Here is a 22,451-nt window from a genome sequence, read left to right on the forward strand (position 1 = left end):
CTGGCAATTTAGCAATTTGAGGTATAGTTTTTTGCGGGACACGTCGTACTTTCTTTTTTTCAAATTTTTAATAAGACTTTAGGTAGATAACAGATATAATGTATGGTGAAAAACAGTAATGCAAACATATAAATGAAGGAACTGTGGGGGGGGGGGGGGGGGGGAAACGAATTCCTGGAGAGGTGGGGTAGGGGTAGAAGAGAAAGAGGGAAGGGAGGAGGAGAGAGGAGACCTAACAAGTCTCCTAGTTGAAAGTATTTCGTGGAGAACTGTGGGTGGTAACTGCCTTTAAGCTAAGAGGCAGAGTGACGCTAGGGGTGTGGTTAGTAAATGCCAGCCAAGGCAGCCAAACTTTCTGGAATCCGTAAACTAAAAGCCAAAACGTTAGTACGAATTCTGTCTAATACTGGCTCAATAAATTCTACTGATATTAGAAAGATTATGTTTGTTCCAAAGGTGGTTCTTCCTACCATTACAATTTTTCCTTGGAGCACCCATTTATTGGAGTGGTGTAGAGCCATTTACATATATTTTCAGTTTTTCTTTAAACATACAGCCATGAGAGAAATTGATCAGGGAAGTTCAATTTACGCAACACCACAAATAAGTGGGCCCATGAGACCGAGCCAAAGGCCTTTTTAATGTCATGTGATAAAGCATGCTTGTCACACTGTGTTGCTTGCAGCGATTCAGGAGATGAGAAACCATTCGTATATTGTCGGACGCTTGCCTATGGGGTACAAAGTCAGCTTGATCTTTATGTACAAGGGATCTCAACTCAGAGTTCAGACGCAGCCATCATTCTTAAAGATATGGGTCTGTAGTTTGACCATATTGTATGGTCAGTTTGGCTGGGGAATCATGGCTATAGCTCCTGATAAGGAGGCTGCCCCTGGCTTTTGTCTGTCTCTCAGAGAGTAGAAATAACTAGGGGCTAAGAATGGGTGCATACTATTTGTAGTGAAGGGCTGTGAAGCCATCGGGGCAAGGTTTATTTAGTTTTAATTGACAGACAGATGTCTCTAGTTCAGTAGGGAAAATGGCTCGATTTAGGAGACTAATCAAGGTGGGGCTGAGGGCTGGAAGAGGAATAGAGTTGAGGAAAGCATTTATCATTTGTGGGTTGCTAGGGGGAAGGATATTGTACAGTTGTTTGAGCGGCTATTGAAACAGGTGGGTAATTTATTGTGGGTTAGATGTGATAGCAGTGTTAGTGCGTAGTCTTATCGGTGTGGTGTGTGTAGTACCGGGAGACATTTTAGGCGACGAGCGAGATTGGAATTGCCTTCATTATTGAGGGTATAGAAGCGCTGTTGATACTACAGAGGGGCTCGACCTGAATTCTCAGAAAGGCTTGAATTTGACAATTCTGATTCACGCCAGAATTATAGGGTAAACAATTTTAAAAATCGCCCCCTTTGTCTCTATACTGCAATATTGCACATACTATGCAAATTGCCTCTTCTGAGAAAAAGAGGACTTAAACTCTATAGCGCCACCTGTTGGAAGTAGCGATCCTACAATTCACAATCAACCCTTTAACGAGTCGTGCAATATGACTTAGGATAAAAGCCAAATCAATATCTCAATTCGCAGACACGGTGTTTTGGGCTGTTGGCCCTGGCATTCTATGAAGCCTAGCCATAAGGGGACAAAGGATGTCAGCCATGAAAGCCTTCAGCATTATCCTGACTGCCATGACAACTCGTGATTATGTTGCAAGGGGCCGATGGGAGCAGATGAATGAGCACACTGTTGATCACACAATTAAACTGCCACTGTCAGTGATTGACACCAGGATCTAACTAGTTAAAAAGTATCAAATGGAACAACCTTTGGCTGCTGCTGTTATAGCAAGATGTAGGCTGTGCATCCGATCCTGCAACTCACGGCTATGGTGCGCCCTCAGCACCTGAGCCGGCTCCTTACACTGCCAGCCAACATTTGACATACTATTACATCATATCATGGAGTTTAAATAGAGGTCAAGAAACTGTAAAACAAAAACTAATATATCTGTGTGACGCCCCAGGGTCCTGGTTGTCACAGTGGCATTGCTTTCCTCACGGAGAGAGTGCTGTCAAGCTTGGAAGCGATGGAGGATTCCTTTTAACAGGTAATTAGCACATACAACACCATTCTGACTTCAGGCCAGGAGAGGAAGCTCTACACCCAAAATCAGGGGAGCTTCTCTCTTTGGTCGGGAGTTAGTTGCTAGGCAGTTGGGACAATTTAGACAGTTGGTGCCGGACAGCAGACTGGAGCAGTCTGAAGCAGAAGGACGGGTGAGGGGCCATACAGCCTAAGGTGCTGTAGCTCCTAGATAGCGAGATGCAGAAGGAAGAACAGCCTTTAGCTAACGAGCCGGAGAGCGAAGCACAGGAGAGTGACAACAGGGGAGAATAGCTGGGACTGGGCTACATCCCTGATTGAGCGCCGACACTGGTAGCCAGAAGACCGAGGCTTTTGTGGGACTCTAAGACACATAGCAGAAACCGGCAGGACAGCTGGATTATACATCACCTGTTCGCCCTAACACCCAGGAGACACAGTGACACATAGAGCCCGCGTCGTGATAGAGACCCTGTAAAAAGGATCGAGTCACCTGTCATACGGTTTTGTGTTCCAGTTCAACAAAAAAGACAGAGCTAACTGAAAGGACCTTGCTACAAAGCCATAAGCAGTAAGGGACTATAAACAACACAGCGCTAGAAGGAAGGCTTTTAATTCCACCTGATAAAGCTGGACTCTGAACTCGATTCCAAGCCGGCCGGGCCCTGCCTGTACCTGTGATCTGGTGCCCTGGACTGTAGCTGCCTGCTACCATCAGTAAACCAGGTAAAAAGACTGCACAACTGTGTCCTTCGTTCTTTACTGCACCACTCACCATCTTCCATCTATTCACCGGGAGCCCTGGGGACCTACTTCACCTGTGGAAAGTTATACCATCCTGCTGCCACATCACCACCCCAGAGGACCCCTATATGGAGTGTCGGTCATTCCTGACCGAATACCACAACTGGCGTCACAAACTTATTATTTCACAAACCCCTTTAAAAACTTTCCCTTTAACATGGGCGCCCTGGGTCACGGACCGGGTCGCTGCCGCCGTGACACGTATCCTTAAAGTAACGGACCCGGTACCGAGTACCCCCCTACCCTGACGGGCGACTCATTTTCCTTACTAATTCTATGCTACACGAAGGAGCCAAACTTAGTCTTTCTTGTATGCAAACTATATAATGGACATAACTCCGTGATTTACCATCACGGCATGTCACAGGGACAATGGAGATTTAAATGACCATCCCATCCCTATATCATATGAGCATGACTGGCCATCACTTCATATTATGTCATATAGTTTACAAAAAAGGTTCAGGAAGAGTGACATTCAGCAGCTAAGACACACACTATAGCAAAAAAGATCATTTTAAAACGTAGAGCATAAAAACATTAAAGCTGAAATAATTTGTTCTTATCTTATTCAATGCAAAACAAGTTTAAATCCCCTAGATCTTACTATTCCTGGAAATAGTTAGCAAAGCAAAATCACGCTTACACTACGATTATGTTGGCCATAGAGTTCTGTTATTGTTCATGGAATATAATACAGAGCAATCGTCATCTACTTCTATACACAGCACTTATAACATTAAAGGGAATGTCACCCCCAAAATCGAGGGTGAGGTAAGCCCACCGGCATCAGGGGCTTATCTATAGCATTCTGTAATGCTGTAGATAAGCCCCCGATGTAGCCTGAAAGATAAGAAAAACAAGTTAGATTATACTCACCCAGGGGCGCTCCCACTGCTGGTCCGGGTCCGGCGCCTCCTATCTTCATCAGATTATTATTATTATTTATTTATATAGCACCATTAATTCCATGGTGCTGTACATGAAAAGGGGTTACATCAAAATACAAATATCACTTACAGTAAACAAAACTAACAATGACAGACTGATACAGAGGGAAGAGGACCCTGCCCTTGCAGGCTTACATTCTACAGGATTATGGGGAAGGAGACAGTAGGTCGAGGGTTGCAGTAGCTCCGATGGTGTTGAGGTGGCCGTGTGGTCTTTACAGGTTGTAAGCTTCCTTGAAGAGGTGGGTTTTCAGGTTTCTTTTGAAGGATCCAAAAGTAGTGGATAACCAGATGTGTTGGGGCACTTCCAGAGGATGGGTGATATTTGGGAGAAGTCTTGGAGGCGATTGAGTGAGGAGCGAATAAGCGTGGAGGAGAGAAGGAGGTCTTGGGAGAAGATGGCTTTATAGGTCAGTGTTAGTAATTTAAACTGGATACGCTGGGAAATTGGGAGTCAGTGAAGGGATTTGCAAAGAGGTGAAGCAGTAGTGTAGCGAGGAGAGAGATTAATTAGTTGGGCAGCAGAGTTAAGGATGGACTGGAGGGGTGCGAGAGTGTTAGAAGGTAGGCCACAGAGGAGTATGTTGCAGTAGTGGAGGCGGGAGATGATTAGGGCATGCACGAGCATTTTGGTAGAGTGTGGGTTGAGGAAAGGACGGATTCTGGAAATATTTTTGAGCTGGAGGCGACAGGAGGTGGCGAGAGCTTGGATGTGTGGTTTGAAGGACAGGGCAGAGTCAAGGGTTACTCCGAGGCAGCGGATTTTGGGGACAGGGGAAAGTGTGATTTCATTTATTTTGATAGATCAGGTAGGGAAGATATGCGTGATGGAGGAAAGATAAGGAGTTCAGATTTGTCCACATTGAGCTTGAAGAAGCGAGAGGAGAAGGAGGAGGATATGGCTGATAGGTGACATCTGGGCCAGAGAGGTAGATCTGAGTGTCATCGGCATTTAGATGGTACTGGAAGCCGTAGGACATTATGAGTTGTCCCAGGCCGAGTGTATAGATTGAGAAGAGTAAGGGTCCTAGGACAGAGCCTTGGGGGACTCCTAACAGAGAGGGGGCGAGATGAAGAGGTAGTGTGGGAGTGGGAGATGCTGAATGTGCGGTTGGCAAGGTATGAGTAGATCCAAGATAGGGCAACGTCTTTGACCCCAAAGGAAGGGAGGATCTGTAGGAGGCAGTGGTCAACTGTGTCGAAGGCAGAGGACAGGTCAAGGAGGAGGAGTATAGAGAATTGTCTGTTAGCTTTGGCTGTAAGGAAGTCGTTAGTAATTTTGGTCAGGGCAGTCTCAGTGGAATGGTGGGGACGGAAGCCAGATTGTAGGTTGTCGAAGAGAGAGTTAGATGCAAAGTGAGAGGAAAGTTCAGCATAGACATGCTGCTCAAGGAGTTTGGAAGCAAATGGGAGCAAAGATATGGGGCGATAGCTGAACATAGCGCTTGGGTCAAGGGATGGCTTTTTGAGGATAGGTGTGATTGTGGCATGTTTGAAAGCAGTGGGGAAGGTACCAGAAGTTAGTGAAAGGTTGAAGAGATGGTTTAGGAATGGGATTAGTGTGGTGGTGAGGTTGGGGAGGAAGTGGGATGGGGTCAAATGCACAAGTGGTGAGGTGTGATTTGGAGAGAAGATGAGCAAGCTCCCCTTCAGAGATTTTGGTGAGTGAAGGTATGGGGTTTGGGCATTGGTCTGGCATACAAAGGGGTTGTGGTGGTTGGACAACAAAGACTTGCCTTGTTTGGTCTATCTTATTTTTGAAGTGCGTGGCAAAGTCCTCAGCAACAATTAGGGAACTCGGAGGGGGCAGTGGTGGGCGGAGGAGGGAGTTAAAAGTGTTGAACAACCGTTTGGGGTTGTGGGATAAGGAAGATACGAGGGTTGTGAAGTAGGCCTATTTAGCAGAGATGAGAGCGGATTTGAATGCCAGTGTTGCTTGTTTGCGTGCAGTGAAATCATCTTGTGAAAGCGTTTTCCTCCAACGCCGTTCTGCAATTCTGGATACTTGCCAAAGCTTTTTAGTGATGTTATTGTGCCATTGGTTCCTCGCACTCTGCTATGCATGACAGGGGCGACCGTGTCAATAGCTGATGCAAGAGTGGCATTGTAGAAAGCAGTGGCAGTGTCTGTCGTGGAGTGAGGATATAGAGGACAGTGGTAGGATAGAGTCAGAGAGTGTGTTGGTGTCTAGGTGTGCGAGGTTCTTGCGTGGGTGCGCATGGTGCTGGACATGGGTGACAGGTGAGGAGGGCAGTGATGAAAAAGTGAGTAGATGGTGGTCAGATAGAGGGAGAGGAGAGGTTGTGAAGTTAGATAAGGAGCATAAACGGGTGAAGACCAGGTCTAATGTGTGTCCGTCTGTGTGGGTGGCTGAGGAGGACCACTGAGTAAGTCCAAAGGATGAAGTAAGGGAGAGAAGTTTGGAGGCTGCTGACTGGTGGGTGTCAATGGGGATGTTGAAGTCACCCATGATGATGGTGGGAATGTCAGCAGACAGAAAGTGAAGGAGCCAGGTGGAGAATTGGTCAATAAAGGCAGTGGTCGGGCCCGGAGGTCGGTATATGATGGCCATTTGGAGGTTGTAGGGGGGGGGGAGTAGATGCGGACAGAGTGGACTTCAAAAGAAGGGAGGATAAGGGAGGGTAGAGGTGGGATTGGGTTAAAGGTACAGTTGGAAGAAAGGAGAAGGCCCACTCCTCCCCCATGTTTGTTGCCAGGGCGAGGAGTGTGGGTGAAGTGGAGGCCACCGTAACATAGTGCAGCAGGGGAGGCCGTGTCAGAGGGTGTCAGCCATGTTTCGGTGATGCCCAGAAAGAAAAGATTACGAGAGGTAAAGAGGTCGTGAATCACGTGGAGTTTATTGCAGATGGAGCGGGCATTCCATAGTGATCCAGAGAGAGGGTGCAGGGGGGTGGGCGTCATGGGCACGGATTTGAGGTGGGCAAGATTTCGGGTGTTTATATTGGGTTGGGAGCGATAGGAGGGGGTAGTAATAGGAGGTATGAGCTGTGGGGGCCCAGGATTGGGAGATATGTCTCCAGCAGTGAGGAGAAGCAGAGAGAGACAGAGCAGGTGGGAGAAAGAGAGTGGGCGGCTTGTTTTGTGTTTTATTAGGAGAGATCTGAGGTTGAGGAGCAGGTCTGCAGAGGATGTCAGGTGGGGAGGAAGGAGGGAAGGAGAGATTACTTGGTTAGGGGGTGCTGGGGTTTGAGGATAGCGAAGGAGAGTGAGGAGTAAGGGAGCCAAAACTGTTAAGAGCGTATGTCAGCATGATAAGAATAAGCGTAGCGGAAAGGGAAAGAAATTTAGTACATTTATTAACAGTGGTTAGTCTTACCTTCTGTTCTGTCCTCTTCTTGTCTTCAGGCTGCGGCTCCGATGCAGGCGTACTTTGTCTGCACTGTTGATGGCAGAGCAAAGTACTGCAGTGTGCAGGCGCTGGGCCTCTCTGACCTTTCCCGGCGCCTGCGCACTGCAGTACTTTGCTCTACCCTCAACAGGGCAGACAAATTATGCCTGCCCTGGAGCCACAGCCTGAAGACAAGAAGAGGACGTCATCTGATGAAGATAGGAGGCCCCGGACCGCGACGCCCATCGGATCGGACGGCCCGCCCTGGTGAGTATAATCTAACCTTTTTTTCCTCATCTTTTAAGATACATCAGGGCTTATCTACAGCCTTACCGAACGCTGTAGATAAGCCCCTGATGCAGGTGGGCTTACCTCACCCTCGATTTTGGGGGTTGCAGATTCCCGTTAAAGCAGCACTCCAGCACTTTCTATATTGCATTCCCGGCCTTTAGTCTTATACTTAAGGTACCTTCACACATAACGATATTGTTAACGATATCGTTGCTATTTGTGACGTAGCAACGATATCGTTAATGAAATCGTTATGTGTGACAGCGACCAACGATCAGGCCCCTGCTGGGAGATCGTTGGTCGCTGAATAAAGTCCAGAACTTTATTTCGTCGCTGGACTCCCTGCTGACATCGCTGGATCGGCGTGTGTGACACCGATCCAGCGATGTCTTCACTGGTAACCAGGGTAAACATCGGGTAACTAAGCGCAGGGCCGCGCTTAGTAACCCGATGTTTACCCTGGTTACCATGCTAAAAGTAAAAAAAAAACAAACACTACATACTTACCTACCGCTGTCTGTCCTCCAGCGCTGTGCTCTGCACTCCTCCTGTACTGTCTGTGAGCCGGAAAGCAGAGCGGTGACGTCACCGCTCTGCTTTCCGGCTCACAGACAGTACAGGAGGAGAGCAGAGAAGCAGAGCGCAGCGCTGGAGGACAGACAGCGGTAGGTAAGTATGTAGTGTTTGTTTTTTTTTACTTTTAGCATGGTAACCAGGGTAAACATCGGGTTACTAAGCGCGGCCCTGCGCTTAGTTACCCGATGTTTACCGGCATCGTTGGTCGCTGGAGAGCGGTCTGTGTGACAGCTCTCCAGCGACCAAACAGCGACGCTGCAGCGATCCGGATCGTTGTCTGTATCGCTGCAGCGTCGCTTAATGTGAAGGGGCCTTAACCATCCACCATCTTCACCTTCTATCGCTGCTGCTGCTGTCAATGTTTGCCGTACAAACCAAAGGTCAACAATTTTAAAAGAAAGTCTATAAGAACCTCATTCTTGCCATCATAGACTTGCATTGAGAGCTTTGTGACAGTCAGAATTTGTGGTCATTAGATGGTGCCACAGGACCAGAGTGGCACCAATAAAAGATGAAGACGGTAGCTGGTAAGTATAAGACAAGGGTCAGGGATCTTATGTTAGAAGAACCACTACAGCAGTGATAAAAAAAAAATAAAAAAAAAGAAAAATGCTGTCATGGTGCTTTAATTGATTAGAGCCCAGTAGCCTAGTTATCAACACCCAACCACTGACCTTTTCTTGCTTTTTCAATAGATTTCAGTTTTTCTTTTGCCTGGTAAACTGCTGTTGCCTAAAGAAAAACAAAGTTATTTTTAAATGGAAATATTCAGAAAAGTCCCAGGCCACAATATTAGTTATAGCAGTAAATTGAAAATCTATTTTCACAAGAAGAAATGGATTCAACTCCCAATATGGGTAAAATTTATTGAAAAATTATTAAAAAGGTAGGGTATTCATAGTAATAGTTAGGGTACCGTCACACTATACGATTTACCTACGATCACGACCAGCGATATGACCTGGCCGTGATCGTAGGTAAATCGTAGTGTGGTCGCTGGGGAGCTGTCACACAGACAGCTCTCCAGCGACCAACGATGCCGAGGTCCCTGGGTAACCAGGATAAACATCGGGTAACTAAGCGCAGGACCGCGCTTAGTTACCCGATGTTTACCATGGTTACAAGCGTTAAACTAAAAAAAAAAAAAAACAGCACATACTTACATTCTGGTGTCCGTCAGGTCCCTTGCAGTCTGCTTCCCGCATTCACTGACTGCCGGCCGTAAAGTGAAAGTGAAAGCACAGCCGCTGTGCTCTGCTTTCACTTTACGGCCGGCAGTCACAGTGCGGGAAGCAGACGGCAAGGGACCTGACGGACACCAGAATGTAAGTATGTGCTGTTTGTTTTTTTTTAGTTTAACGCATGTAACCAGGGTAAACATCGGGTAACTAAGCGCGGTCCTGCGCTTAGTTACCCGATGTTTACCCTGGTTACAAGCGAACGCATCGCTGGATCGCATCGCTAGATCGCTAGATCGGTGTCACACACACCGATCTAGCGATGACAGCGGGAGATCCAGCGATGAAAGAAAGTTCTAAACGATCTGCTACGATGTACGATTCTCAGCAGGATCCCTGATCGCTGCTGCGTGTCAGACACAGCGATATCGTAACGATATCGCTGGAACGTCACGAATCGTACCGTCGTAGCGATCGAAATGTTATAGTGTGACGGTACCCTTACACACATCTGTGAGGGAGGCTCTATTCAATAGTATGTTGTTTTTGATGGGAAGAAATCTCACCAATCAAGCTAATTTACCCACCAAAACAACAGAAACTAAAATCTCATAAAATCAGTAAATAAGATCTTACAGTCCCCGCTGGAGTCCACTGTGCATCCAACCTGGCAAAGTGTTGCGGTTTCAGTTTACAGCAGAGCTTTATTAGATAAAAATGTAGACACCTTCACATCTTCTCTAATTCATCTAAAAACACAGTAACTCTGCAGATTGGCTGAAGATCCAGGCATGCACGCCACGAGATCTCTGAAGGTGTGCTGTGGTATCTGGAACAAAGATGTTTGCAGCAGCCACTTTTGGAGTAAGCGTATATTGCGCTTATCGATAGTCAGGCATATATGCTCAGAAAATATATGTCCAATAGGTCACCTGTGGCAACTCATTGGCTGCAATGGTTAAGAGCTAAAAAGGCCAAAATATAAGAGTGGCATGAGGCAAGGCCAAGAGACACTGGAGTGGTACAGGATGTGGACAAATATGTGCCATTTATATACCACTATATAACATTGGAATAGTAAACCCCTTTAAATCTGACGAACATGAAAATGAAGAAATTTGGTGATGGTGGATGGGGTAAGTACTATTTTACAGCAATATAGACAAAAATATGGATTTATTAAGAATCCTATTAAACAATATTGGCTCCAAATGTAGGACATTTAGTAAGGAAAGACACAAATCAAATAATGGAGTGAGGACCACTAACCAAAATGTGTTCAGCCTCCTTTAGCTGCTTTTGCAGCTGCTGGATATCACAGTCCCTTTTCTCGACGTCTTTTTCCAAAAGCTGCATTTCTTGGTGCACTTTGCCCTGATTGAAAGCCACCTTCATCAGCTCCTGAAACTCTCCATCCTTCTGAATTAATAACTCTAAGATCTGAAATGAGAGCAAACACAGCAGAGTTTGAACACAGAATTAAAAGGTTTTGGCTGTGAACGTTATTCACTCCCTTTAGGTCTCTCGCACTATACAAGTAAATTATGTGTAAACTTTAGACAACGGAAATGACGTGTGCGGTGTAGCACTACAACTGCCACTTATTTTGATGTTACAGAAGTATGTTATACTGCACATTGGTGCCATTAGATTAATCAACAATCGCCCCCCTTCTCACCATCACTTTCAAGTTGGGTCTTTGAAAAATGAGAGATCAAACAGGTATTTAATAGCATCTAAGGGACGTGCTCCAGCTTCTTCAAAGGTCACTCCACTCAAGCCCAACTGTATGCTGATATAGAAGCCGGCAAAGGTCTCAGTCTCACACAGCAAACAAGTTAGGACGCTTAGTTAGAAATTGGTTACAGCAAAGAGTCAAGCGTTCAGCTGGATTTACACTGTAGGATTACAAGTGTTTCCCAATAAAGTGGCAGTGGAAACGGGCTGCTAATCACCCAATGAGCAAGCACAAAATGGTCTTACGTGCTCTTTTGTCGGATGAAATGATTTTTAAGTGGACTTAAAATTCATTCTCGGCAGCACACTGTCCTATGTAAACAAAGCATGGGCTGCCGAAAACAATGATACTGTATATGCACAGCACTCATCAGTCTGTGCGCATAGGAGCTGCAGTCGGCCAAAACTAGATATTAGAGGACCGCCAATCGGCAAAGAAGTAGCTCATCGGCAGCCGCTTAACACCACAAAGAAGGTGATGTAAACCTGCCCTAAAAAGTGAAATAAAATGAAATGCATGAGCACGTGGAGATCCTCCCTCTAAGGGTACCGTCACACTATACGATTTACCTACGATCACGACCAGCGATATGACCTGGCCGTGATCGTAGGTAAATCGTAGTGTGGTCGCTGGGGAGCTGTCACACAGACAGCTCTCCAGCGACCAACGATGCCGAGGTCCCTGGGTAACCAGGGTAAACATCGGGTAACTAAGCGCAGGACCGCGCTTAGTAACCCGATGTTTACCCTGGTTACAAGTGTAAAACTAAAAAAAAACAAACAGCATATACTTACATTCTGGTGTCCGTCAGGTCCCTTGCCGTCTGCTTCCCACACTCACTGACTGCCGGCCGTAAAGTGAAAGTGAAAGCACAGCCGCTGTGCTCTGCTTTCACTTTGCGGCCGGCAGTCACAGTGCGGGAAGCAGACGGCAAGGGACCTGACGGACACCAGAATGTAAGTATGTGCTGTTTGTTTTTTTCTAGTTTTACGCTTGTAACCAGGGTAAACATCGGGTTACTAAGCGCGGTCCTGCGCTTAGTTACCCGATGTTTACCCTGGTTACAAGCGAACGCATCGCTGGATCGCATCGCTAGATCGGTGTCACACACACAGATCTAGCGATGACAGCGGGAGATCCAGCGATGAAAGAAAGTTCCATACGATCTGCTACGACGTACGATTCTCAGCAGGATCCCTGATCGCTGCTGCGTGTCAGACACAGCGATATTGTAACGATATCGCTGGAACGTCACGAATCGTACCGTCGTAGCGATCGAAATGGTATAGTGTGACGGTACCCTAAGAGCTAGCAGGAGAATCTACCCTCCATCCACAAGACTTTCTTTTAAGGGGATTTTCTGACCCTCTGGAAGGAAGTCTCCTTACATAAATTCAGATTTTCAAACAAATTTATTTTAACTTAAGGTAACTCAAGGACTACAATGTGAACAGACAGAGTCACAGACTTTTCCAATCCTGATAACCATATCGGGGTCAGCCTCGATTATTACCATCTCTTGTGTGCTAGAGACAGCCAGACGGGTGCTGACAATTATATACAATCAGAAATGCAATACAGCAATAAAACACCCGGAGCAGATGCAAAGACTCAACAGTGGATTCGGGAAGGGCGAGTTTGGCTCTTTGTTTAACATGTACTTTACTCGCCCTCTCTTGGCCCAGTGTTGAGTCTTCGCCTCTGCTCCTGGTGTCATTGTCTGCAGCACTGATGACACACCGACGATGCTGCAGGAAATAACAGACACAGAGCAATGGCAGAAACTCTGCACTAGACCCAGGCTGAATGAGTAAAGTTTTTTTTTTTTTCAACAAACTGCAGCGAGGGGACAGGGATTTTCTAAAACCAGAAAACCCCTTTAACAATTTCCCATTTTTCTTATCAATGTCAACCACGTACAATCATGCATTACCCCGAGAGATATTCAGTGTAATAACCTACGTATAATGCTCCATTTCTTTAGCAACTATAACAACTAATCCTCGGGTTGAGAAAACAGGAGTTGACCACGTCATGTACACACTCATATTTAGATAGGGGTTTGACTTTGTAAGACATGCCCTTTAAATCCACATAGTTGTGCAAGTCTTACAAGATGCTCCATAGAATATTGGCAAATATAATGTTATCTACATTAGTCATTTTAGGCTGCGTGAACACAGCATTTGCGGGCACTGTAGGGGTTGTGTGCCCAGGAGGAATAAGGCTACCAGGGCCACAGTCTGGTTGGTTGCCTATGCATCCATCCATCATAGGAATCCAATGAAAAAGAAAAACTATACAGCAGTTAATATCTTCTGTGGTGGCTTGCTACATGGGAAAGCGAAGTCTGCACTTAATTAAAAAAAGATTACAAATAACAGAGTCCAGAAGTGTGTTCTTTGTAAATAAGGGGTACATAATGGAAACGCTCCTGGCACCTAAGTGCCCACTTAGGGTTAGAATCATTTCTTTTTTTACCAGTTGTAAGCAGCAGGGTCAGTAAGAGCAGGATTCCTCCTGCGGTTTTGTTAGAATGATTTCAGACTACTTTTACCTGATTTTCTTCTCCAGCTTGACTTAGTTTCTGACTCCTTGAAAGCGCCAATACCTCTATCAGCTCTCTGAAAGACATTACAGAAATTAGTTACAATATAAAATAGATCATGTAATGATGTCTGTGTCCACACAAGCTATGGGCACGGTGCTATAGAACAGGCACAGACAGAAACAGTGGACATCACTAGGCTCCACATTTTAAAAAGAAATTGAAAAACTGGAGCAAGTTCAGAGAAGAGCTACCAGGACGGCGAGCGGTCTGCAAACCATGTCCTACGAGGAACAGTTAAAGGATCTGGGAATGTTTATCTTGCAAAAAAGAAGACAGAGGAGACTTAATAGCTGTCTACAAATATCTGAAGGGCTGTCTGTCATGATCCCAATGGCAGGGGAATCACAAAAGGACAAGCACAAAAAACAAAACAAGCTCTAGGGTGATGGAAACTGAGCTGACCGCGATCCTGAACCTCAACACACAACTAGCTGTAGCCGGGGAACGTGCCTACGATGATTCCTAGACGTCTCGCGCCAGCCGAAGAACTAACTTTCCCTATTAGAAGAAACACAGACCTCTCTTGCCTCCAGAGAAACACCCCACAGAAATAGCAGCCCCCCACATGTAATGACAGTGAAATGAGAGGAAAGCACATACGTAGTTATGAAAACAGATTCAGCAAAATGAGGCCCGCTAAAGCTAGATAGCAGAGGATACAAAAGTGAACTGCGCGGTCAGCGAAAAACCCTACAAAAAACCATCCTGAAATTACTTGAACTCCTGTTCCAACTCATGGAACATGAGGAGTAATATCAGCAACCAGCAAAAAGGAATCACATATCTGCAAGCTGGACTAAGACAAAAATTAAGCAAAACGTGGAACAGGAAAATCAAAAACTTAGCTTGTCCTGAAGAATACAGAAGCGGGAAGCAGAGGTAACAAGACACACTGATTACATTGATAGCCGGCGAGGAAATGACAAGAAAGCCAGGTTAAATAGGAAACTCCCATATCCTGATAGAACAGGTGGACACCAGAGACCGCAGAGAACACAAGTCACCCAGTACCATCTGTAACCACCAGAGGGAGCCCAAAAACAGAATCCACAACAGTACCCCCCCCCTTGAGGAGGGGTCACCGAACCCTCACGAGAACCACCAGGGCGACCAGGATGAGCCCTATGAAATGCACGGACCAAATCAGCAGCATGAACATCAGAGGCAACCACCCAAGAATTATCCTCCTGACCATAACCCTTCCACTTAACCAAATATTGGAGTTTCCGTCTGGAAACACGAGAATCCAAGATCTTCTCCACAACATACTCCAATTCTCCCTCCACCAACACCGGAGCAGGAGGCTCAAGCGAAGGAACAACAGGTAACTCATACTTCCGCAACAACAACCGATGGAACACATTATGAATAGCAAACGATGCCGGGAGATCCAAACGAAACGACACAGGGTTAAGAATTTCCAAGATCCTATAGGGACCGATGAACCGAGGCTTGAACTTAGGAGAAGAGACCTTCATAGGAACAAAACGAGAAGACAACCACACCAAGTCCCCAACACGAAGTCGAGGACCCACGCGGCGACGGCGATTAGCAAACTGCTGAGCCCTCTCCTGGGACAACTTCAAATTGTCCACCACATGACTCCAAATCTGATGCAACCTATCCACCACCATGTCCACTCCAGGACAATCAGAAGGCTCCACCTGACCAGAGGAAAAACGAGGATGAAACCCCGAATTACAAAAGAAAGGAGAAACCAAGGTAGCAGAACTAGCCCGATTATTAAGGGCAAATTCGGCAAGCGGCAAAAAGGTAACCCAGTCATCTTGATCAGCAGAAACAAAACACCTTAAATAAGTTTCCAAGGTCTGATTAGTTCGTTCCGTCTGGCCATTCGTCTGAGGATGGAATGCAGACGAAAAGGACAAATCAATGCCCATCTTAGCACAGAACGTCCGCCAAAATCTAGACACAAACTGGGATCCCCTGTCAGAAACAATGTTCTCCGGAATCCCATGCAAACGAACCACGTTCTAAAAAAACAGAGGGACCAACTCAGAGGAGGAAGGTAACTTAGGCAAGGGTACCAGATGAACCATCTTAGAAAAGCGGTCACACACAACCCAGATGACGGACATTTTTTGAGAGACAGGGAGATCCGAAATAAAGTCCATGGAAATGTGCGTCCAAGGCCTCTTCGGGATAGACAAAGGTGACAACAATCCACTGGCCCGAGAACAGCAAGGCTTAGCCCGAGCGCAAACTTCACAAGACTGCACAAAAGAACGCACATCCCTCGACAAGGAAGGCCACCAAAAAGACCTGGCCACCAAGTCTCTAGTACCAAATATTCCAGGATGACCTGCCAACGCAGAAGAATGGACCTCGGAGATGACTCTACTGGTCCAATTATCCGGAACAAACAGTCTTTCAGGCGGACAACGATCAGGTTTATCCGCCTGAAACTCCTGCAAAGCACGTCGCAAGTCTGGGGAGACAGCCGACAAAATCACCCCATCCCTAAGGATACCAGTGGGCTCAGAATTTCCAGGGGAGTCAGGCACAAAACTCCTAGAAAGAGCATCCGCCTTCACATTCTTTGAACCTGGCAGGTATGAAACCACAAAATCGAAACGGGAGAAAAACAGTGACCAACGAGCCTGTCTAGGATTCAGACGCTTGGCAGACTCAAGGTAAATCAGATTTTTGTGATCAGTCAAGACCACCACACGATGTCTAGCACCCTCAAGCCAATGACGCCACTCCTCAAATGCCCACTTCATGGCCAAAAGCTCCCGATTACCAACATCATAATTCCGCTCAGTGGGCTTAAACTTTCTAGAAAAGAACGCACATGGCTTCATCACTGAGCAATCGGAGCTTCTCTGTGACAAAACCGCCCCCGCTCCAATCTCGGAAGCATCAACCTCAACCTGAAAAGGAAGCGAAACATCTGGCTGACGCAACACAGGAGCAGAAGAAAACCGGCGATTAAGTTCCTGAAAGGCCTCCACAGCTGCAGGAGACCAATCAGCAACATCAGCACCCTTCTTAGTCAAATCCGTCAAAGGCTTAACAACACTAGAAAAATTAGTTATGAAACGACGATAAAAATTAGCAAAGCCCAAGAACTTCTGTAGACTCTTAAGAGATGTAGGCTGCGCCCAGTCACACATAGCCTGAACCTTGACGGGATCCATCTCAATAGTAGAAGGGGAAAAAATATACCCCAAAAAAGAAATCTTCTGGACTCCAAAGAGACACTTTGAACCTTTTACAAACAAAGAATTGGCCCGCAGGACCTGAAACACCTTCTTGACCTGCTGAACATGGGACTCCCAGTCATCCGAAAAAAAACAAAACATCATCCAAATACACAATCATAAATTTATCCAGATATTCACGGAAAATATCGTGCATAAAGGACTGGAAGACAGAAGGAGCATTAGAAAGTCCAAAAGGCATCACCAAATACTCAAAATGGCCCTCAGGCGTATTAAATGCGGTTTTCCACTCATCACCCTGCTTTATCCGCACAAGATTATACGCACCCCGAAGATCAATCTTAGTGAACCATTTAGCCCCCTTAATGCGAGCGAACAAATCAGTCAACAATGGCAAAGGATACTGATATTTTACAGTAATCTTATTCAAAAGACGGTAATCTATACAAGGCCTCAAGGAACCATCTTTTTTGGCCACAAAAAAAAAAACCTGCTCCCAAAGGGGACGAAGATGGACGGATATGTCCCTTTTCCAAGGACTCCTTAACATAATCCCGCATAGCAGTATGCTCTGGCACTGACAGATTGAACAAACGACCTTTAGGAAATTTACTGCCAGGAATCAAATCTATAGCACAATCGCAATCCCTGTGAGGAGGAAGCGAATTGAGCTTAGGCTCCTCAAAAACATCCCGATAATCAGACAAAAATACCGGAACCTCAGAAGGAGTAGATGAAGCGATAGAAATTGGAGGTGCATCATCATGAACCCCCTGACATCCCCAGCTTAACACAGACATCGTTTTCCAGTCCAAGACTGGGTTATGAGTTTGTAACCATGGCAGACCAAGCACTAAGACATCATGTAAATTATACAGTACCAGGAAGCGAATCACCTCCTGATGAACGGGAGTCATACGCATGGTCACTTGTGTCCAGTACTGAGGTTTATTCAAAGCCAAAGGTGTAGAGTCAATTCCTTTCAAAGAAATAGGGACTTCCAGAGGCTCCAGACTAAACCCACAGCGGTTGGCAAATGACCAATCCATAAGACTCAGGGCAGCGCCTGAATCCACATAGGCATCGACGGAAATGGCTGATAATGAACAAATCAGAGTCACAGACAGAATTAACTTAGACTGTAAAGTACTAATGGCAACAGACTTATCAACCTTTTTTGTGCGTTTAGAGCATGCTGATATAACATGAGCTGAATCACCACAATAAAAACACAACCCATTTTTCCGCCTATACTTTTGCCGTTCACTTCTAGACTGAATTCTATCACATTGCATTGTCTCAGGTGCCTGTTCAGAAGACACCGCCAAATGGTGCACAGGTTTGCGCTCCCGTAAACGCCGATCAATCTGAATAGCCATAGTCATAGACTCATTCAGACCTGTAGGCGCAGGGAACCCCACCATGACATCTTTAATGGCCTCAGAAAGGCCATCTCTGAATCTTGCAGCCAGGGCGCACTCATTCCACTGAGTAAGCACCGACCATTTCCGAAATTTCTGACAATATATTTCTGCTTCATCTTGCCCCTGAGAGAGAGCCAATAAAGCTTTTTCAGCCTGAATCTCTAGGTTAGGTTCCTCATAGAGCAAACCCAATGCCAGAAAAAACGCATCCACATTGAGCAACGCAGGATCCCATGGTGCCAATGCAAATGCCCAATTCTGAGGGTCACCCCGCAGGAAAGATATAACAATCTTGACTTGCTGAGCAGGGTCCCCAGAAGAGCGAGATTTCAAAGAAAGAAACAACTTGCAATTGTTCCTAAAATTCAGAAAACTAGATCTATCTCCAGAAAAAAACTCTGGGATAGGAATTCTAGGTTCAGACATAGGAGCATGTACAACAAAATCTTGTATATTTTGAACCTTAGCAGCAAGATTATTCAGGCTGGAAGCCAAACTCTGGACGTCCATGATAAACAGCTGAAGTCAGAGCCATTCAAGGTTTAAGAGGAGGTAAGACGCAGCCAGGCTGCAATTAAGGCTATGCAGCAAACTCTGGGGGGGGGAAACTTCCTCAGTCTACTTTTCCTCCTACTTCAGCCAATACGATTACCACTTTTTGGCCGGCTATACTGTCATGATCCCAATGGCAGGGGATCACAAAAGGACAAGCACAAAAAACAAAGCAAGCTCTAGGGTGATGGAAACTGAGCTGACCGCGATCCTGAACCTCAACACACAACTAGCTGTAGCCGGGGAACGTGCCTACGATGATTCCTAGACGTCTCGCGCCAGCCGAAGAACTAACTTTCCCTATTAGAAGAAACACAGACCTCTCTTGCCTCCAGAGAAACACCCCACAGAAATAGCAGCCCCCCACATGTAATGACGGTGAAATGAGAGGAAAGCACATACGTAGTTATGAAAACAGATTCAGCAAAATGAGGCCCACTAAAGCTAGATAGCAGAGGATACAAAAGTGAACTGCGCGGTCAGCGAAAAACCCTACAAAAAACCATCCTGAAATTACTTGAACTCCTGTTCCAACTCATGGAACATGAGGAGTAATATCAGCCCACTAGAGCAACCAGCAAAAAGGAATCACATATCTGCAAGCTAGACTAAGACAAAAATTAAGCAAAACGTGGAACAGGAAAATCAAAAACTTAGCTTGTCCTGAAGAATACAGAAGCGAGAAGCAGAGGTAACAAGACACACTGATTACATTGATAGCCGGCGAGGAAATGACGAGGAAAGCCAGGTTAAATAGGAAACTCCCATATCCTGATAGAACAGGTGGACACCAGAGACCGCAGAGAACACAAGTCACCCAGTACCATCTGTAACCACCAGAGGGAGCCCAAAAACAGAATCCACAACAGCTGTCACATTGTAGAAGGATCATCCTTATTCTCATTTGCACAAGGAAACACGGGAAGCAATGGGATGAAACTGATGGGAGGAGACAAAGATTAGATATTAAAAAAAAAACTTGACATGGTGATCATCAATGAGGACAGGCTGCCACGAGAGGTGGTGAGTTCTCCTTCAATGGAAGTCTTCAGAGGCTGGACAGACATCTGTCTGGGATGATTTAGTGAATCCTGCATTGAGCAGGGGGTTGGACCAAATGACCCAGGAGGTCCCTTCCAACTCTACCATTCTATGAGTATACCATGGTTCCTGCATTGACAGTAACACCTCTTGAAATTAAATACAGCGGCCAGATGGAAAATAACCTACAATTTTCACGTCTTCATATTTTATGAGCTTTTAGCTAGTAAAAAAGCACATATAAGGTCAAATACTCCTTTAACTGGACAATTTCACCTCAAACCTATTCTCACAGATGGATGTACACCCTATTTGCACAGTATATATGGAGCAGCAGAGTGCAAGATCGACTGCAGATCTACTCAAACTCTTCTTCACTGGTCATAATAAGAATGAATGGGGCCCCCGATACCCTGATTCTAGTGATCAATAGGGGTCCCAGAAGTAGAGCAAAGGCACTGATGACCATTAAAGGGAACCCGTCACCCCCAAAATTGTATATGAGGTAAGCCCACCGGCATCAGGGGCTTATCTACAGCATTCTGTAATGCTGTAGATAAGCCCCCGATGTAACCTGAAAGATGAGAAAAAGAGGTTAGAATATACTCACCCAGGGGCGGTCCTGCTGCAGTTCCGGTCCGATGGGCGTCGCGGTACGGGGCTGCTCTTACGATGATGTCCTCTTGTCTTCACGCTGCGGCTCCGGCGCAGGCATACTTTGTCTGCCCTGTTGAGGGCAGAGCAAAGTATTGCAGTGCGCAGGCGCCGGGCCTCTCTGACCTTTCCCGGCGCCTGCGCACTGCAGTACTTTGCTCTGCCCTCAACAGAGCAGACAAAGTACGCCAGAGCCGCAGCGTGAAGACAAGAAGAGGACGTAATCGTAAGAAGAGCCCCGGACCGTGACACCCATCGGACCAGACTGCAGCAGGACCCCCCTGGGTGAGTATAATATAACCTCTTTTTCTTATCTTTCAGGATACATCAGGGGCTTATCTCATATACGATTTTGAGGGTGACAGATTCCCTTTAACCACTAGTGATGAGCGAGTATACTCGCTGCTTGGGTTTTCCTGAGCATGCTCAGGTGACCTCCGAGTATTTGTTAGTGCTCGGAGATTTAGTTTTCAGCGCCGCAGCTGAATGACTTAGGCTGGGTTCACACTGCGTTGCGTGAACCCGTTTAACAGACTACGTTACACCGCGGCATAACGCGGTGTAACGTAGTCCGTTAACGCCGCCATTACTTGCAATGGCGAACGCATCGCTAGCGCACGCCCACAATGGGCGTGTGCTAGCGATGTGCCGTCATTGAGTGACGGACCTGACACGCGGGCTGCAGCGTTTCCGGGTCCGTCACTAGTAGCGCACTGCTAGCGCAGATGGAGCTAGCAGATGCTCCAGCTGCGCTAGCGCAGTGCCAAAGTTGGCACTTGCGTTAGTGCAGTCCGTTTAACGGATTTGTTGAACGGACTGCACAACGCAAGTGTGAACCTAGCCTTACATCTATTAGCCAGGCTGAGTACATGTGGGGGTTGCCTGGTTGCTAGGGAATCCTCACATGTACTTATGCTGGCTAACAGATGCAAATCATGCAACTGAGGCGATGAAAACTCTATCTCTATATGGGCAGCACGGTGGCTCAGTGGTTAGCACAGCAGCCTTGCAGTGCTGGAGTCCTGGGTTCAAATCCCACCAAGGACATGCAGTTTGTATGTTTCCTCCGGGTTCCTCCCACATTCCAAAGACATACTGCTAGGGAATTTAGATTGTGAGCCCAAACGGGGACAGTGATGATAATGTGTGCAAACTGTAAAGCGCTGCGGAATATGTTAGCGCTATATAAAAATAAAGATTAGTATTATCTCCGAGCACTCAAAAAATACTTGGAGGTCACCAGAGTGTGCTCGAGAAAACCCGAGCAACAAGTACACTCGCTCGTCACTAGAAACCACCCATAAAAGGAGGAACTAAATGGATGGTTCACTTCTGCAATGTTTGCCCTGTGGGGGGCAGAAGCTTGTCACCCCCAGCAATTAGCCAGATGTAACAACGCACAGAGCACCACAGCTCCGTACATCATGTAGTGGCCACAAGGAAACCAGCAGCCGTGTGTGCAGGGACCTATGCTCAGCCTTCCACAGGTGCAGCTAGCGGGACACAGGGCTACGTGCCGGCGCCGCGGACCTCACCTGCACAGCACCTCCAAGTCATCCAGCACACTCACTAACTTCTCTTTCGTGCTCTTCTCTGTGGCCGCCATTACTGCTCTGGGCTCCCAGTATGCACTGCGGCAAGCAGCTCACCACACGAGTCGGGAAAAGAGGCGACTATTGAAGAGAAGGAATCTGGCGTTTTACAACAGCGCCACCTGGTGGTAGCTCGGCTGTAACTGTAACTTTCATGGAAAGATGAATGATTCTGTGGTGCACAGTCGGCCATTTACATCTAGTCAGCCACTGTTATTTTCCTTTGTGGGTATGGATGTATTTATAGAAAGGGAACAGATTTGTCTCAAGCAGGTACGGACTGGGCCTGGCATTTGAAATCACACAGGCCCATGTTGTCCCTGTCCCCAATCACCAGATGTGGATATATCTATATATATATATATAATTGTCTACGGGTCACTTCCGTCTGTCT

General features: G+C 46.4%; 1 protein-coding gene across 1 annotated transcript in view; it reads right to left on the bottom strand.

Moving 5' to 3' along the window:
* Positions 1 to 22,125, bottom strand: part of MED4 (mediator complex subunit 4) — a 41,166-nt gene extending 19,041 nt beyond the window's left edge. Inside the window, exons 1-4 of the mRNA XM_069758285.1 lie at positions 22,001 to 22,125; positions 13,556 to 13,622; positions 10,530 to 10,700; positions 8,757 to 8,814 (exon numbers count right to left, since the gene is read on the bottom strand). Of these exons, the coding sequence (XP_069614386.1) occupies positions 8,757 to 8,814; positions 10,530 to 10,700; positions 13,556 to 13,622; positions 22,001 to 22,071 (367 nt within the window). The 5' untranslated portion in view covers positions 22,072 to 22,125. The remainder of the gene's footprint in view (positions 1 to 8,756; positions 8,815 to 10,529; positions 10,701 to 13,555; positions 13,623 to 22,000) is intronic.
* Positions 22,126 to 22,451: the final 326 nt, after the last annotated feature.

Source organism: Ranitomeya imitator, chromosome 3, assembly GCF_032444005.1.
Source record: "Ranitomeya imitator isolate aRanImi1 chromosome 3, aRanImi1.pri, whole genome shotgun sequence".
In the NCBI taxonomy this organism is placed as follows: Eukaryota; Metazoa; Chordata; class Amphibia; order Anura; family Dendrobatidae; genus Ranitomeya; species Ranitomeya imitator.